This window comes from Anabrus simplex, chromosome 1 (genome assembly GCF_040414725.1).
Source record: "Anabrus simplex isolate iqAnaSimp1 chromosome 1, ASM4041472v1, whole genome shotgun sequence".
In the NCBI taxonomy this organism is placed as follows: domain Eukaryota; kingdom Metazoa; phylum Arthropoda; class Insecta; order Orthoptera; family Tettigoniidae; genus Anabrus; species Anabrus simplex.
This window is the reverse complement of record NC_090265.1, coordinates 1,797,880,849-1,797,899,966: the sequence shown is the minus strand read 5'-3', so window position 1 is coordinate 1,797,899,966 and position 19,118 is coordinate 1,797,880,849. Positions and strand designations below refer to the sequence as shown.

The 19,118-nt window shown below is 40.8% G+C and overlaps 1 protein-coding gene across 2 annotated transcripts in view; it reads right to left on the bottom strand.

Annotated features, from left to right (window-relative positions):
- Positions 1 to 18,853, bottom strand: part of LOC136858779 (small ribosomal subunit protein RACK1) — a 35,550-nt gene extending 16,697 nt beyond the window's left edge. The window contains exons 1-2 of one of the 2 annotated variants that reach the window (XR_010858670.2): positions 18,634 to 18,850; positions 18,259 to 18,551 (exon numbers count right to left, since the gene is read on the bottom strand). Coding sequence is in view for 1 of the 2 variants with exons in the window: in XM_067138572.2 (XP_066994673.1) it covers positions 18,343 to 18,551; positions 18,634 to 18,742 (318 nt within the window). In the remaining variant the exon portion in view is untranslated. Of the gene's footprint in view, positions 1 to 18,258; positions 18,552 to 18,633 lie in introns of both variants that reach the window. The other variant, XM_067138572.2, reaches the window with a different exon arrangement.
- Positions 18,854 to 19,118: the final 265 nt, after the last annotated feature.

Genomic DNA, 19,118 nt, shown 5'->3' with positions numbered 1-19,118 from the left:
ATATGACGCTATATTAAGTGTCTTGATCTTTTGGGACTGTTAGATTAAAGTTTGAGTATGAGAGTCAAAGTACGAAATAAACACCAACAAGTACTGTGCAGCACACCCAATGCAGAGCGCCAGCCCGCGTTAGCGTTATTGTTGAGCTGCTCGCGCAGTCTGCTGTTGCTGTTTCAACATAAACCATGTGTGGCAGCAAGTAACACTGTGCTCTTCTCAGTGTTATCATTTGTTTCCTTATTTACGGTATCACCTTTACCAAAATCTGATAAATCATCTAACAAGTCATCAGAGTTGTTGTCAAGTTCTGCCTACAATTCGCAACTTGTCATACGTTTACGAGAAATACTCATTTACAAAGGCGATGGCTGTATCACTTGAAACAGAAAACACTCAGAATAATTATCCACTTAGAAAGGAGATACCATATATAAGGAAACAAACAATAAAACTGAGAAGAGTGCACTAGGTTACTTGCCGCCTCACGTCATAAGATTATTATTATTAATAATCTTAAACCCTTATAGGACCAGCTGAAAAACGTGTACCAAATGCCAAGAAGGATGCCATGGTGTGTGCATTGTGAAAAACATATTTGTAAACAAGTTTTGTAAGTGTGGAAAACAACTGGAAACATTTTAAAACATTACTCTGTCCGTTTCAGTGGGTTATATTTTAGGCGTGTATTGGTGTTATTCAGAGGTTCTGGCTTTGTATCTACGAAGTGTAGGCAAACAATGTGTGCTTACTGGTGTGCTATGTTTTTTAGGCTCAGATCAGGTTGACAATACTTTATTAATTAATTACAATCCGAACCCCCCCCTCCCCAAAATTTGTGGTAGTACGGAAAATGAAGTATGGAACATAAATAATACATCTACCATAGATAAATTTTGCTTAGTTTAAAAGCTACAGATATTGCATTTCAACATTTTTAGTGTATATATATGAAATATTGTTTATTTAAAATATTAATTTTGTTCAAAGTGCCTCCATTTACATGTCAAGGGTTGTTTTCTCAAGATTTTGAAAAACGAATAGTGAAGAAACCTTAATTACAGACCAAGTTATACGTTTCTGAAAGGAGATGTGAAAAATATGCCTCTAACGCCTTGGTCTTTTTTGCCATACCACACTCTAAACAGCTGGTCTTAGGCACACCATCCTTGCATACACCCAGTCCTAAAAGGGTTAAACACGCAGATTGTCCAGCCGCAAGGAAGCTTAAAAAATACGTACTGTATAAAAAAACTCATTTGGTGACCTGCAACAAGGATACTTTACAGAAGTCAAAGATGAAATTGTAAGGTACATGCACAAAAAAAAAAAAAAAAAAAAAAAAAAAAACAAAGGCAGAATGGCCATATCACAGCGCACAAAACTTGGCCTTCAACGTCTGCATCTTTATGACGCTGTACATCGCTAGCCTCTAAGCTTGCAGCGGGACTTGCGTCTACAGGCAGCCGGTTGTACCCGACGCTTAGTAAGAGTCTTAAGAAACTCAGAAATATTTTCGCGATGGATCGTCATATTGTAGGCACGGGTGGTACAGGTATTGCCGACGGGTTCTCGATATTATTATGCCAATTTTAAATTAATGGTTATTAAACATGCAGAAAGCAAGAACGATTGTTCAACCGCACGAAAATTTGGCACAACTAAAGCCAACGTTCGGCATAGATGTGAAGACAAAGGAAGTTAAAAAATGCGTACTGTAGGTGAAAGGCATTCAGTGGCCCGCAACAAGGACGCTTTAAAGAAGTTGAACATGAAATTGTGAGGCAAGTACACGAAAAATACAAGGTTGGAATGGCCATAACACTAGATGCGATACAAATGCGGACTCACAAATAGGAATTCCCTGAACTCCAAGCTAGTATCAGATACCTCTAACAAACATAATTAGGGAAGTAAAGGTGGGCCGGCGTAAGGCGCACAACATTGGTGACACTGGAATGTTGCACGAAGCGATTTTGCCGCCGCAACAACAGCTGATTGCACGACACGCGAGTTTTAAAAAACGTGGGACAAATGCTTTTAATGTCATCGCGATGATACCCAATACAAATGAAATCGGCTGACAAAAATTGAACTTTCAACACATGATTATGTTTATAATAAAATATTTCAACACAAAATGATACGAGATCAATTTATTATGAAATTCTTATCATGATGTTGGAAAATACAGAAGAAATTGGCCAACAAGAATCTCACATTAAATAGATCAATAAATGATAGAATAATATACACCGGTGCTAACACAAAAGGTTTGTAAAATCTATAAAATTTATGAAAATTCAGAAACCTTATTTTCATACCCGACTCACTCGGGTAGAGACGCCCCATACCGTACTAACTTAATGAGGTTGAAGTAACAGTGGTACGGCGGCAACCTAATAACCTCGTGCCCTCGTTCCAGATCACTGCCATCACTACGGCCGCCTTCGTTTGTCAGTCATCACTCTTGACAGTCACTGATGATGCCATGTACTGCCACTGCCAAGTTAATGAATGTTGCGACATGGCTTTCTTTTTCCACAAAGCCACATCCATTCGAGCAATACTCTCCCAGAACAATCCTTCCACTTCAGTAATTGTGAAGGACTTAGTAGTGCATACGTAATGTTTTACTTCGCCCCATACCGTACTAACTTAATGAGGTTGAAATAACAGTGGTACGGCGGCAACCTAATAACCTCGTGCCCTTGTTCCTTCGCTATCTCGTCGACTAATTTAGTCATACACATTTGCGCTGGGATATTTCTTTACTGCAGCCATTCTACTAACAGTTCTTTACGTGCGCTCGAAGTAGGGACATTGTCCATTATTACAGAGGTAAGGTGCATCGTCCATAACAGTGATGGAAGGGAATGAGTTGTAATAATTGTACATGTGTCTTCGTATTGCATCAGCCTGGAAGGAATTCGTATTACAGGAGATGGCTTAATTTGTTTATTTTCTGGAGTGCTGTGCAACGAATCCCTACGATCAGCCCCGTTTCTGCTACTGCTATGTTCCCCAGTCCCTTTTTCCTTCTGTTCTTGGAGACGAACACCTGTCCGAATAACAGTAAGCTTTGAAAGTCCTAATGCCTGACATATCCAAACCAAACACCACGGCACTTAACGCCCTTGACAGGACCTTGGCCTGCCCAGCGACCGCTGCTCAGAGCGAAGGCCTGCATATTACAAGGGTTTGTGTGGTCACTGAAAATTAGAAACTTTTTTTTGTTCCGTATTGAACTGGGATTACAGTAAAATGAAAAAGTTAAAGGTCCACCTTTTCAATACCATGAGTGTTTATTGATGTGAATATATATCACGACGCATTCTCTCGGCCGTTATTCTGTGCTTTCGAGACCGGGGCCACCATCTCACCGCCAGATAGCTCCTCAATTCTAATCACGTAAGCTGACTGGACCTCGAACCAGCCCTCAGGCAGAGAGAAAAATCCCTGACCTGACCGGGAATCAAACCCGGGGCCTCCAGGCGAGAGGCAGGCACACTACCCTTACACCACGGGGCAGGCTAATGTCTGACATATGCGTTCCACAACTTGATCTGCAAGAACAGAGGGATGGCTATACAAACGTACGGATTTTCTCTCCCTCTCGTAAAACTCACGAGTTCTCCGCACTAAGTCTAAGGGCTACTCCGTGGCAGAAAGGATTATCATTTCGCGGTTCATGACTGTTGTTTCCGTGACATCTCACTGCATTCGTTGAAATAAAATTTCACAATTATCTCACAAAGAAAAAACTTTCATAAACGTGCGAATCACACCTGACCACGTGCTAGCAGCGACAGACAAAACGGCAACACTTCAATAGGTAGTCAAGCTAGTTATAGATGGCACCACTATACTACCCACATTGCCAACAACTATCAACTGAAAATAGTTCATATTTATTTTGTGGCTCGCTTAAACCTTGTATTTTTTTAAATGTTCATATTTGTGTAAGCAAATAAAAGATGATAATCACTACACTGAATTAAATACGAGTTAACATGAATAAAATTCGTAACTGTATCTGACAAAAAGTAGTAGATTGGTGATTCTGATTGACGGGTGACATTCTTCATTTCATTTTTGTAGTGGTGCCAACATGAATTTCAACTTCAAGTGCAACCTTGTGCTGGCCTACAGGATTTTACATACTTGTCCATGTTTTATTTGCTATAAATAAAATTATGATTTCATGAAGACTATCCAAGTCTGATCTAATTTTTTGAAGAAAAATGTGGGGGTCGTCTTGAATATGAAAAAATACAGTATATCAGCAGCTTCAGTCCAGCCCAAAGTAATTTATATTCCAATTTTCGTAGACAGATGAACATGAACCCAACCTCCAAATCAGGACTTATGCTATGCGACATTTGATACACTCACCAGCAAAATGAATGGACCACTTGAAATAGGTTTCACAATCTAACATGCATTTTTCCTTTGAAAATTCAAGTGATCCATTAATTTTGCCAGCCAGTGTACATATACATATCATTGCCAATAATTACTAACAAAAGAAGTCCCACAAAGCCAATGGCTGAAAAGAACAATGCAAATTATTATAATATAATTTTAGAGCAGTAAGACTAAAAAAAGCAGAATGGATTTCAGATTGTATCCAAAACTCATGCAATTAATGTTTGAAATTTCATAAAAATAATTCTCTGCAAGATCATATACTGGGAATATTTGTAAGTCTACAGAATTCAGAGTTTACAACACTGATCTGTCAATTGGTCCACCCTAACTTCAAACAAGCAAAAAAATTAGCAATGGCAAAGGAAAATTCAGGGATAAGTGATGGAATCTCTTAACATTTCCTAAGAAACACTCCTTTTTTACTATGCTTGATGCTATACTAAAGCAGTAAGGGAGCTTCATCTATCTTGTGTATATCACTCACTACCTTTTCCTGAATTTTATCGATGTTTACGTGTAGTTTCTTTCAGAAAGAAGAGTAGAAATTTGAAGAAAAAAAAAAAAAAAGCTTCCATGAACATACTCTGAATAAAGGATGCGTCAGGAAAAGCAAGATTGCGGGGGGGGAATCAAGAGATTTAGAAAACTGATTCACAGGAAATGAAATGGTCCCCAAAACATATACAATCCAAATAATCCACAAGGGCTCCCTACAAAAAGTATCTTTCTCTGCACATCTGGAACATAGTAATCTCCTTTGATCTTCATCCTCAGCAACGTAGGAGCAAAAATTATTTGCAACACCAACCTCCGTACTGTTGTGTCATGACTATGAAGGTTCATGTCACTGATGTTTGACTAAAATGTTAACCAGGAATTTCTTTTGCAGAACTGTTGGCAACTGCAATTTGCATATTTTTGTCTCCTAATTTGATAGCTAGTGGAGCCTCAGCATTACACACAAAAGCGCTCCCATACAACCAATTTAAATGAACAACTGTCATCCACTAGGGGGTTGCTTCTGAAAGCACTTGTTCATCATTAATCACCGTAAGAGAATAGCATGATAAGGATGTAATATGTTGGAAATCTTAAGTGGAATACCTCGTAGAGAGATGTGTTCACTGCGATAGTTAAGAACCTACCCGCCATCCCCCAGAAGTAATTTTGCTTTTATAACCAAATACAACTTATCACGCGCCCTAGTCCATCGCCTAACTACGTTCCAGCATTTCGATTGGGTGAGACACAATGGGATGTGACGTCACTAGTAGCAATGATGTAAATGAATTCTGTTATCAACCCGCACACAAGAAATACACAACTACCCAGAACAATACTAGAGGCCTAGCGCCCCTTCGCGGCTTCTCCCCTTTGCTTGATCCAGACCAAGGGTCTATCCAATCCAGACCAATGGCTTTGTCACGCGGGATACTAGAGGCCTAGTGCCGCTTCTAACCTGGGGGTTTATACACCCAGACCCCCTTCACTTCATCCAGACCAATGGCTTTGTCACGCGGATACTAGAGGCCTAGGGCCGCTTTTAACCTGGGGGTTTATACCCCCGTTGCTACATCCAGACCAATGGCTTTGTCACGCGGGATACTAAGAGGCCTAGAGACGCTTCTAACCTGGGGGCTTATGCCCCCAGACCCCCTTAACTTCATCCAGACCAATGGCTTTGTCACGACATTCGTAAATTCAAAAGTAGCGCCTCTGCACTAGGACTAGTTCTTTATGTGAACAGTTGGCAGCTTTGTCCACCACACGATCAAGCCTTTCGCGAGACGCGAGCGAGAAACAAATGACAGTGCAATCGCGCCTAGATCCGTGCGCTGGAAAATGTAACCAGTTCTGAACTTTTGCCCAATTTTTTAAAATTGTGTTTCTACTTAAAATAATATTGGGAAATCACACTGGCAGTTGTACACGTTATGCATTATGGTCAGTTCTGTGTAGTCTTGCAGCCACTCTGCCTTACCAATTCCATAGTTTGCCTGGACAATACCAGGCAAATGTGATGCAAAGATGATATTGCAAGCAAGTTTACTGCTGATCACTTCTCCGGTACTTCCTTTACCACAATGACGGGCCGTCCTTTCATAAGATACTTCTTGATAGGATTGTTGATGCAGGAAATTGTTTCTTTGAAAACTAAGAAAGTATTAAAACACTAATTAGGGTGCACACAGGACACTAGAATGAGATCTAGGAAACCATTTCCAGGAATAGATAATCAAGGTTCCATTGGCAGTTGTAACCAATAATGTTAAGACTCAGATTAGGCCCTGATCCACTGAAAAATCTACACAGGCAAGAAGTTGTGCAAATTCCAACGGGTCATGTAATAACCTTAAAACATAGATGACTGAGGCAACTACTAAGAGTATTATAATTTTACCTTCCGCAGCCCAGCACTCGCTACATTTAGCTGCGCGCGGAACGACTGTCTTGTTTACATGCTCGGGAAGGATGTTGCCAAGAGGCACTCGGTGCTGCCAACCTCTGTACTCAGGAACGAATGAGTGTTACTTCGATAGCTGATGGTGGTGATTGTTACATTGGTTAGACCATAAGTCTGGATTGGTTCTTGCTGTGCGGACGGTTAGGATAGGATCTGGACAAGACCACTGGTCTGGATTTAGAAGCCGCGAAGCGGCCCTAGGCCCCTAGTTTCGTGAGGAAACATGATTGGTCTGGACATTTAGGATTCCTGCCGTGGACAGGACGATTGGTCTGGACGGTTAGAAGCCGCCCTAGGCATCTAGTTTCGTGTGGAAACACGATTGGTCTAGACGTGCGGACGGTTAGAACCTGGACAGGACCATTGGTCTGGACTGTTTAGGAGGCTCTACATTAACGTATGTATGTTGGGTATTCAGCCCTAAGGCTGGTTTGATCCTCTGCAGTTCTGCCAACAGCTGTCATAAATAGCCTAGGTGTACTGAAGAGGCGCACTAGGGAAATGAGGTAGTTTCCCGTTGCTTTCCTCACCGAGCCAGCCGTTGCTATTACATATCAGTCTGCCAAGCCCACTGAAATGCATGCACCAACCGACCCTATCAGCGATATATTCACACCATAACAGAGACTGGCTGCATAATAAATTGAATTACTGCTGTTTTGTATTTCACAATGTTTCCTTTAAATGGTTCTTTCTTTGTCCTTTTATTCAGCCGGGGTTGGTAACAATATATTTATATTTTTTATGGCAATGACGTCACATTCCATTCACGTTGACCAACGAGAATGTAAGTACTTACTTTAGCCAAGGCCGATGGCGGGTGCTGCTCTTCTTAGGTTATAAAATGTATTTCTGGGGGTGGGTTGGTGGGTGCCTACACAACGCAATGAACACATCTTTCCTCTAAAAGGAATTCCAAGATTTGCATTATTTTCACTTCCTTATGATATTTCTGGATTGTGGAAGGAAAAATTATAACCTTAAGAGTTACTAATCATGACAAATTTACTGTAGAAATAGGTTACAGAACAGCTCATAACACGGAATGTTCCAAAATTCACAACCCACCTTCACCACTGCACTCCTGATAACCACTTCATGTCACACTGACTGCAGTAGGCAGTTACCAGAAAAATTAAGTGTCATGGGCAGGAGGGAGCACTAATTAGCTTGTTTAAGAACTTGTCACTTCACCGGCTAAAATCTGTAACACTGCCTCTCAAAATAGTTTCTCAACCACCTCTGAATTACAGCACTGGACCAAGGCAAAATTTGAGTCAGTTTTAAGGCAGTTTTTTGTTTTTGTTGCTAGTTGCTTTATGTTGCACCGACACAGATAGGTCTTATGGCGATTATGGGACAGGAAAGGCTAGGAGTGGGACGGAAGCGACCGTGGCCTTAAGATACAGCCCCAGCACTTGCCTGGTGTGAAAATGGGAAACCACAGAGAACCATCTCCAGGGCTGCCGACAGTGGGGTTCGAACCTACTATCTCTCGAATACTGGATACTGGGCGCACTTAACCGATTGCAGCTATCGAGCTGGTTTAGCGAAAGGGCATAACTACAGACTCCGCCCTACAATGTTAGTAACACGAGACACCACTATGTGGCACATGTTAAGTGACTGTCCTTTGTTTAATACTTAGGTTTCCACTAGTAGTGCTGAAGTAAGTAGAATAGCACTGCTGCCAACTGTTTTTGATATGGCTATTTTTTTTCTTGCCGTACAGCAAGGTGGGACCACTATTCTGATGCCAGATTGGCCTGGATGTGCAAAAATACGTTAAAAGCTAATAAATGACCTTTTTTCTTGCCATAAGCTCCAAGATTAAAGGAGGAACTGAGAAAGTGCAAGGTTACCGTCCGATGCCATGAGCCTTCAAAGTTCACAGGCCGCTTGTCTTTTGCAGGGGTTGGGAACGTCTGCCAATACCAGTGATCCTTGGCGGAAGGAACAGATAATGGCGCCTGGACCATTACTTCAATTTATAAAGTAAATATAATTCCAGGGGCAGGTGGGTTGGACCCTGGCGGGCGTAATGAACATATCTTCTCCAGAATCATTTCTAGGTAAGAATAGCAGCATTGAAACTAACATTATGTTATAATCCTTGCGGGGCAGTGAAAGTACTGCCAAAGTCCCAGGTTTCGCTTCAATTTATGCATGCATGTTAATTGCTTATAGAAGTTCCTTTCAGTAAATTAAAATAGAAAAAATCATTTATACCAATACTGGACACTTGCTGGACTAGAGTTGAGCAAAACTTCGAGACCAAAGCATGTACATATTCAGGTTCCAGTATTTATGCAAATCAGTTTAACTGTGGACATTAAAACCACATCAATCCACGATGTCGCTTGAGCATATAAGACCTCTGGTAATTCCAGGAGTACCTTTCTGAATCTACTGCCTGAGTGACTATTAGAGTTTGGGTCATACATGTTACTGTTCAAACATATCAGCTGCTCAACCCTTTTTCCAGAGAATTTCTGTTTTGGGTCACAGCCCTGCCTTTGAAAATATCCTTTCACAAGGAATGGATGTCACCGCGGTTGAAAGACAAGCTTTTGCCAACTCATAGAGGGAGGGATAAACCTGTTTTCCCCTGTGACTAGAGTGGATTACCTTTTCTGTGCAGGAAGATTCCTGCAAGAATTCAGCCATTTCCACAACTCCAGCAACTTTTGGGTTTGGATTACTTACGAGTGACGTAAGTAAAGTTAGACCAAATAACTTATCCTTTCTCGAGTTTTGCTGCGGGTGCTAATCCTCTGCGCTTGAACGAAGCAATCTCTCACGGCAACTGCTTTCCCTTTCAAGACTTCTACAATGAGAGAAGCTGTAACTCTTAAATCTACAGACGAGTAATATGGCCAGCGCAAATAAATTATGATCTTTGATGTTCTTAAAAAGCTTGGGCCGGCTGTATAAACCGTTTGATCTTAGATCAGACAAAACTGATCTCAGTTCACACTAAACTCTGATTTTTATGGTGTATAAACATTAATCTGAGATCAATTTGCACTGAAATAGTATTAACTAGAGAAATTTCTCTGATCAAATGGTTTAATCTCAAGGAGTTGTTTCCTATTCCTAATACAAGAACAGCTGATTGTGAACGTATTACCTGTGTTACGATAAATCATAAGAAAATACACAAAAGTCTAACCTAATACATTGTTAGCTACAGTTGTCCGTATATAAGCTATATTACGCTTCTTATAATGCAGTGAAACAATTCTACAACATAACCTCTATGAAATGCTTACGATATTACATTATCTTGTTCATGTTTTGTAAGAAGTCTCATGACTGGGATATAGAGGGACCGTTCCCATTCAAGATAGAATGGCGTCAATATCCTCTGAGATAATATTAACTTTGTTTTTAAAATGGAACAACACTGTTTTTCTACACCCAGCCTTAAATCTATGAACAATACAAGTTCAGTATTGTGATAGTTCCGAAAACCGATCCAAGTACTTCGAGAAACTGGAATGTATTCAAACAGGCTTCATTTGCAAGCTGGGGACTGCCCTGTTCAATTCGCGCTACGTATGAAACATGAGCTAGCTACTGACATGCAGAGTTGCTTCACCTTTTCCTGACGGCTACTTATTTGCTCTGCTGTGCTCATGACCAAATGTATGATTTAGCACCTTTAATATCATAAATGAAAAACGTAAATGCAACGGGCTCTAAGAGCGTTCCAACCTTAAATTGCAGTACAGCAGTAATGGGATAATTCCGTCTCTTTCCTTCTCCCATGTTTTGCGGGTAGCGCTGTCCTACTCTAATGCAGCAGGTTTGCCAAATATCCGTGAATCAGAAAGTTATCGGTTAAAATGGGTGAATATCGTGTTATGTACAGAATTTCAAGGTGCATTTGATGCCGTTAACAAAAATAAAAAATTAATGTGAAAATGGTAATATAATGGAAAGTTTCTCCAAATGCAAAATCTTCATTGCATAGAACTTGTCATGCCATAACGCCTATTTTATATTCATTATTTTCCTATTTTTTTTTTCACTGCTGGTAAAGAAACATTTCAGCTCGATGCAGGTATGTTCAGGGAATTTTATGTGTAGGCACGAGAAAGTCAGTCGCTGGCCAGTCTTTCCTATTGAATTTGCATGGGGGATGCCCTTTCGGGTGCTTTTCCCATTAATAATAATAAAGCAAGGCAAATGGTCTTCAGATATGGAAGTTTTTAAAACAATCCCGAAGTTCTTATCTTGCTTAGTTATTAATTTGTGACTGGAAGAATATCTCTTTGAATTTTGGTTTCGCGCGTGACTCGGCTGGCTGGCTGAAGTACCGGTAGTGATCTCCCAAACATGCGCTTTTAACATTTCCAGACAGTCGCATGCAGTGCAGTGCTCATTTCGTCAGTAGTACGTATAGTGATTAAATACATATCAGTGACATATGTACAATTCTTGAGGGAAAGTGTATTTCGTTTGTGTGGTTCGTGAGTTCGCGCTCGTGCGTGGGGATCTAATTTCGAAGAATATGTGCAGAAGGATCATGGCGTGGTTGAAGCAAAGCAAATGCTCTTCGAATAGGGAAGTTATTTTTAATTCATACCTCAAGTCCCTATCTCGTTATCTCTTAATTTATGACAGGGAGAACGTCTTTTTTGTTTACGTTTAACGAGTGACTCGGCTGGCTGAGCTTTTAAATACCGACAGCCGTGTGCAGTGGTGTTCATTTAATCAGTATTATAAGATTGATTAAATAAAGATCAGTGATATATATATATATAATATTTAATGGTGTGTGGACTCCGAAGACGCCGACTGCAGGTCTTTCCAGTTGACGCTGCATAGGCGACCTGCGCGTCTATAAGAATGGGGCCCTACCTGTCATGAATTCTAATGCTGAAAACGGCACACACACCCCCAGCCCCCGAGTCATTGGAATTAACCAATGAAGATTAAAATCCCCGACCCGGCCGGGAATCAAACCCGGGGCCCTCTGGACCAAAGGCCAGCACGCTAACCATTTAGCCATGGAGCCGGACAAGATCAGTGATAAATGTATAGTTCTTGAGGACAAGTGGATTGTGTTAGTGTAGTCTGTGTAGTTGTCAGTTCGTGCTCATGCGGGGGGTTCTTAGTTTGAAGAAAAAGTGCAGAAGGATGTATAATGGATAGTCAAATTAAAAAGAAACGTTTCGTAGGTAAACTCAGGGGAAAAGAACGCAATATTTTAATGAGTGTCCAGGATTATTTTTTAAAGACTATGAATATGAGCAGCGCAATCAGTGAAACAGCTAAAGCTACAGGTTGTTCCGAAAGAACAATCTATGCTATAAGGAAGGAACACACACATGGTCCTTTGCGAACTCTGGCAAAAAAAAAAAAAAAGGATGGCAGAAAAATTAAATATGATGAAATTGTTAGAAATGGAGTTCGTTGGCTGGTTCACTCTCTTATTTGCTAACATACCACTGACATTGAACGTGATTTTGAGTCTGGTAAATGGAGAAGATTCTTTGCCACGATTTTCCAAAACTACGTTGTATCGCTTCTTACACGATATAGGCTTCCGTAATTTAAGACGGGGTAATAAAGCAGCTTTCACTGAAACCGATGAAATTATTAATTGGAGGCACAGATATCTCAGGGAGATAAAACGTTTGAGGGCACAAAATAAAGCTATAATTTACACGGATGAATCGTGGGTAAATATTGGGCAAAGAATGGAAGGATACGACAGTGAAAAGTGCACGGCAGGCCGCCGTTGAAGGGGCGAGTTCGGGACTTAGGCCACTGAAAAGCCGAGGACCGTAATTTGCCTTAGTCCACGCGGGTAATGAACATGGTTTTGTTCCAAATGCTGAACTAACATTTTTATGCCATAGAAACATAAGACAATTGGGCAAATTACGTGACCGAAGTAAAGAAAAATGAAAGATTTATGGAAAGCAGACGAATTACAGGACGATGTCTACGATGAAAAGTTTTTAATACGACTTTCTTCATCGTCTGGATCATCCTCAAGTTCATCTCCCGAACCTGTTTCATCCAAAGCAGGAACATCACGCCTTGCAGAAATTATAGGTGTACGTCCAATGTCTGAGAGCAACGCCAGTGATTAAGGTATGACGTATTTATTTTACCATCCTACAAATATTAATTTATGAATGAATGAACTTAAAATTACTAAAGAAAAATGTGGAACTGTGACGCCCTGTTTGAGTCGCACTCGAGCGTGATCTTCACGAGTCGATTTCGCAACGGCACGCTCCATCTACGCTGTACTGCAATTTAAGGTTGGAACACTCTATATGTGACTTTATCCTGACGTGATATTAAACCACACAACACCGAATGAGCCTAGTTGCAACTGGGCAATAGCCCCTTCTTAACATTAATCAATTCTTCAAAGAATGAATAAAAGAGGCCGGCCACTAAGGCGTGAAAATGAAAGACTCACTAGGCTTCACAAATCTAATTCCGTCAGGATCAGAAAAAACCAAAGGGTTGACTGAGCGAAGTCGGAGATCTGTTTTTCTTACACCCGTGTCCACTTCAAGAAAAGCGCATGGAGAAATTCCAGTAAAAGCTGCAAACGATGTTCATTTGCCGACAGTCACGGCCAGCTCACTTCATCGTGCAAGTATTATCCAACGGGCAAAGCTATTTCATATTTCATTTGTTTTGCAGTGTTGTAACGTCCACTAATATGAACTCTGATTACATTTGAACTACACGTGTGTAAACTAAGTTCAGTTTTATACAACGCAAAGTCGTAATCTCAGTTCATTTTCAGAACTAGGTTCTAAATTGATCTCCAGTCAGATGTCTTTATACAACCAGGCCTTAGAGCTTCGTGTTTCTCGGCCATCTCTCGTACATTATCCCTCACAGTAAGAATTATAAATTTAGACCACAACTCCTTTATTGATTTTCATTAGTAGATCAGTATAGTTGAAAAAGGAGATTACTGCAAAATCAGTAGACTTGGTAACACTGGTAAATACCACAATTAATAGTGGGCTAGTTTGCATTGGGGAACTCCAAAATAAGGGAAAGGTAATATCAGAATTCCCAGTTACTACTTAACATGCCCGACAAATTCCTAAAAATAGTCCCTATCAACACACAGTACACTTCAGATTCCGCAGTACCTCTATAATAAATCGGTCTGACGCATGCGCGGTAAGGAAAGAGCATTGCAACAAACTTTAAACTGTAACACGGACTCCGAACCAGTTTGCTGACTGGGAAACCAGTTCGTGGTCCAGAATAAGAACTGTGCTGCAAAGCTGTAAACAGCTGATCAGTCATCATGATCATCTGGCAGGAGCAGAAGACACGTTACACATACCATTACAAATTAAACAGAAGTACAGCGTTGTACAATTAAAGTCATATTTGACTACACGCACGCTAACAAAGTAACCGACGAATGATACAAGACTATATTGAAGGCAATTCTGATGATTTTATGAACTGACTCCAGTGAAGATAATCTGGAGATACATTACAATATCCCAAAAGTGAAAAATGATCATTTAGGCAAGTTATTTTTTACTAGTGTGCAATTATGTTTAAATATGATACATGCAGTGAAATAACCATAATTCTCTCTCTCTCTCATAACAGTGCCTCGCTATGATAAATGTTCAAGGAGCATTAACAAGCAGAGCAGAACTGTTTATCCTCAAATGTGCAGACCACGAATCTCCCGCGTAATCGTGAACGCATGAGCATTGTAGTTTTGCTGACCGTTCACAAACCGTTCCAACAGACTGCCGCATGCGCTTACATCAGTCCATGAATCAGTACAGAACCGTACGCAAACTGATCGTTGGAACAGACCTTTTAAAAACTTAAAAAAAACTATCTCCAGCAGTTTTCCCAGGAAAAAGGCCAGTAAACAGCTTCTCTCTCAAAAAGCTGAGTCATACACTTCTCGAATCTTTGAGCCCAAAACAACATAAGAGAGTAGTATATCGCTAAGCAGGTTGTCATTCATGTTAAATGGGGACGAAGACAAAAGCAAACACGATCTATTGTAAAATGTACATACCCCCACTTCACTACTGAAAAGCAGTAGCGAACGGATAGTGCTGAAGGCACAGAGTGTTATACATCCGCCAGTCCCCATTTCAATCAACAGTCTTGTAGAGGTCCATCTACCTGCAGCAGTGTGTTAGTGAGGAGGTGCTTTATTTGGGACATTACTTCTGTACATGCGTGTACTGGCTTTCCCACAGCATATAAAACTACCATGGTTATGTGAACGAATCGTATCCATGAAATCTCATTTTTGTCCAAAATGGAGGAAAATTGCTTTCACGCAAATCAACAGTAAAATTAGAGGTAAACAGATAAATACCATTATTACTAGAGAAATATACATACGTAACTACAGCAACTATTTTGCAGTAGACATATCTTCTGTGGCATTCAGCTCAATCGTGCCATCTGTTTCCTTCCCGAGGTCCAGAGCTAGGTCCGATGATTGGCATTTCAATGCCTGTGAATTTTCAATATCTTTGCCCATCATGACTAGCACGGGCAGTTCAAACGGGAAAATGGAGGTGAAAAGTATATTGCAACAGAAATCATTTTTGTTAAACAAAATAGCATGATCCCTGGACCAGTAATTATATTAATTAACGAGTTATGGGCACAAGTCAACAACTCGCCCCACTAAGTAATATCAAGCAAAGCAGTTCGAAGAAGTGAGCAAAGACTTCACACACAAAAGTTTTACATAAGCAAAAGACATGCTGAAGTGCTGTGACGTAGTAGAATTCATACTCTTACTTTTTTTTAGAATTTGCTTTACGTCGCACCGACAGATAGGTCTTATGGCAACAATGGGATACAAAATGGCTAGGAGTGGGAAGGAACCAGCCGTGGCTTTAAGGTACAGCCCCAGCATTTGCCTGGTGTGAAAATGGGAAACCACATGGAAAACCCAACTTTAGGGCTGCCGACAGTGGGGTTCGAACCCACCATCCCCCAGATGCAAGCTCACAGCTACACACCCCTAACTGCACGGCCAAATTGCCCAGTTACTCGTAATGTAGCAAATATCCTCGGACACTCCCAGCACTAAAAGCCATACACCATTTCATATTTCCGAAGTATGTATACATTTCTATATTATCAGTATTAATTTACTGCTAATTGTACTCTTAATTTGCATAAAAGCTATCATCTACCATTTAGGACAAAAATTATAATGAAATTTCATGGATACGATTCGTTCACATACCCAACTACAACTCGACCTAGGCACTGCAAAGGCAGCTGTTATGATGGCTGAAACTGAGGTAACATGAGAGCCCTTTCCATGACCAGTTCGCAACATACCTTGATCTTTTGAACGACTCAATCTGAAACAGTATTAAATGAACTAGTTCATATAAATGAACTAATTGGACCCAATCATTAGTCCAGCCAGAGGGCCACTCACGCGTAGCGATTGTTTCCTCGCTCGCGGCCTACTCGGAAAGGATGTTCTCTAGCAGAGCTCGTGCTGCCAACCTCTGTACTTAGGAACTATGCTTGCTTCGCTAGCTGGTGGTGGTGATTATTAGATTGGTGGACCATTGGTCTGGACAGTTAGGATTCTTGTCGTGGACAAGACCGTTGGTCTGGACGGTTAGAAGCCGCGAAGCGGCATTAGGCCCCTAGTTTCGTAAGGAAAGAAGATTGGTCTGGACGGTTAGGATTCTTGCCAAGGACAAGACCATTGGTCTGGATAGTTAGGATTCTTGCCGTGGACAAGACCATTGGTCTGGGCGGTTAGAAGCCGCGAAGCGGCCCTAGGCTTCTAGTTTCGTGAGCGCGGCCAGTTGCGCTTTTATTGTGCTGTGGTTGGTAAAGCATTATGATTAAGTTCCTTCACAGAAAGGAGATCACGTGCCACTTTACACTGGCCAATAGGAATGCAAGAATGTGCAAGTGTCTGTGTGAGATAGAAAAGAGGACTGAAGTAACGAGCTAATAAGCTAATAAGCTGCATATTGTGTGGATGCGTAACTTAAGTTTAATTTAGGAAATAGTATAAGGAGTGTAATTAGTATAATTAGTAATAGGCAACCTTAATATTATTTATTCTATTGTGGTTAAGTGTAAGAGAGGGCCGTGTGCCCTAACTTCGCCACATGAAAGAAGCCATAATAAATAATAAATAAATAAATAAATAAATAAATAAATAGAAATGAATACGGCGTGTAATAATCTTAATTAGGTTATAAAAGTAAATGTACTTCTTGGGGTGGGATAGTGGGTTCCTGGACATCGCAAAGAACACATCTCTTCTCAGACGCTCTCCAAGTAAGATTGCATTAATTTCCACTCACTTATAACATTACAAATGTAGTGGCCCCCAGGCTGGATTAATACCTTGGACCCATCCCTAGCGACGATTTAGGAGTGCAATGGTCACATACCCCACACTTCCTCCCATACGACCAATGGCTTGCAAAGAAGACATATTCCCTGTATTATCGGCACACTTTATCTGGAAGCATTTGTGTACGGGGGTGAGGAGTCAGGAGGGAGCTGTACCGGTTCCGGTAGTGCTGCCAACTGAGTGAAAATGAAATCTGAATTGAATTGAGAATATGATCGATCGATATCGAAGATTGCCGAGGTCGACCGATTCAGCACTAGGGTGTAAATGCATCGATACAGGCAAGCAAGGTCTTAAATAGAGAGTGCAGTACGACAGAAGTTTGTAACCTTGACATAGCACTGCATCACACGCTGGCAGCAGAAGAATGTGGGTGTGTGTAGCCTTGAGGATCCAACGCCAACAGTTGCCACATCCACATTTCATGGAAAACTTTTGGTTAAGTGTTGAGAGATAATCGAGAACCAAACTGAACGAGCAGTACCAGAGCATTCCTTCAATGCCACCAAGTTACAAATAGCCAAGGTGATAGGGTAAGTTGGCAGCCTCATAGACGAACAACATTGTGAAAGAAAAATGTAACCGCAAGCATACGCTAAGAAACGTCTATTAATATCCAACTCCAACATGACATGCTAACCAGTACACCAGGATTAGTGAAGATTAATTTTCTTTACAACCATAACAGAATTAGGCTCACTCTCAAAAATCCAGTAAGACTTGTACAAAATATGGCAAATGAACTAGGAACTCTCTACATTAAAATACTTCACACCATGATATCCACCTTAATCTTCCATAAACTGCAGTTACAAAGCCATCCTAGTCAAAACGGAAGGCTCAACAGCATGGAATGTGGCTCTAAAAGGTGCCAAAAAAGGAACGTAAATAGCTGATGAAGTGAATTAAACCTGGTGTATGAGGACTACTCAGCTTTATAATCCAATATTCAACTCACTTGCTCGAAGTCTATACTTACGAATTAACCAGACATCCACCTCTTCCCAATTTATAAAAAAAAAGATTATAAAAAAAAGCTTCCATATTAAATTCTCCGCCACACCTTGGTATGATCTTCAAACCTCCGGGTTGTTCGGCCAGCAGCAAGATCCCAAAGGCGAAGAGTTTTGTCCCAGGAACCAGACAGGGCGTAATTTCCATCGGAAGATAGAACCACGTCACTAACGAAGTGGGAATGACCATACAGACGCTTCTGAGGAATACCATAATTGGTTTCTTCCCTCGTTAGTTTCCAAACAATTAATGTCTTGTCTGAAATTGGAAGAAAATAAATGAAGAGACCAACTAGAATAATGTTACAACACCCACACGATGAATATGGCTGGAAACTTACCTCGTGAACAAGACAAAATCATCTCTGGATATTTCGGATTGGTTGCGATTTGAGTAACCCACCCATTGTGTCCACGCAATGTTCCTCTAAGCTGTAATGTTTCCGACATACTTAAATACTTTTAAGGTAGCGTGCTAAGCCGATAGAAACGGATAACTTCACCACATTCACAACCGCCCTGCAACACCTGCGCCACGCCGAAACAGAAAAGGCAGGAAACGGATGTTACTCTCACTGTAGTTCAACCTTAACTTCGATTCACTTGCTGAAACTATCGATATAAGTCGATAGATACGCGAGTGAAGTGCAACGGAACGGCACAGCCATCCATGGCCTACGCGATGCAAGAGAGTTGTTCTTGTTGATGGGGAGGGGCTCTTTTAATTATTATTGGAAGTGTGCACAAATGTGCAGAGTACAACAAAATAAATAATTTATTATTTCTATTAATACTTAGTTTTGCGTATTCATTTATGGTTTTTGTT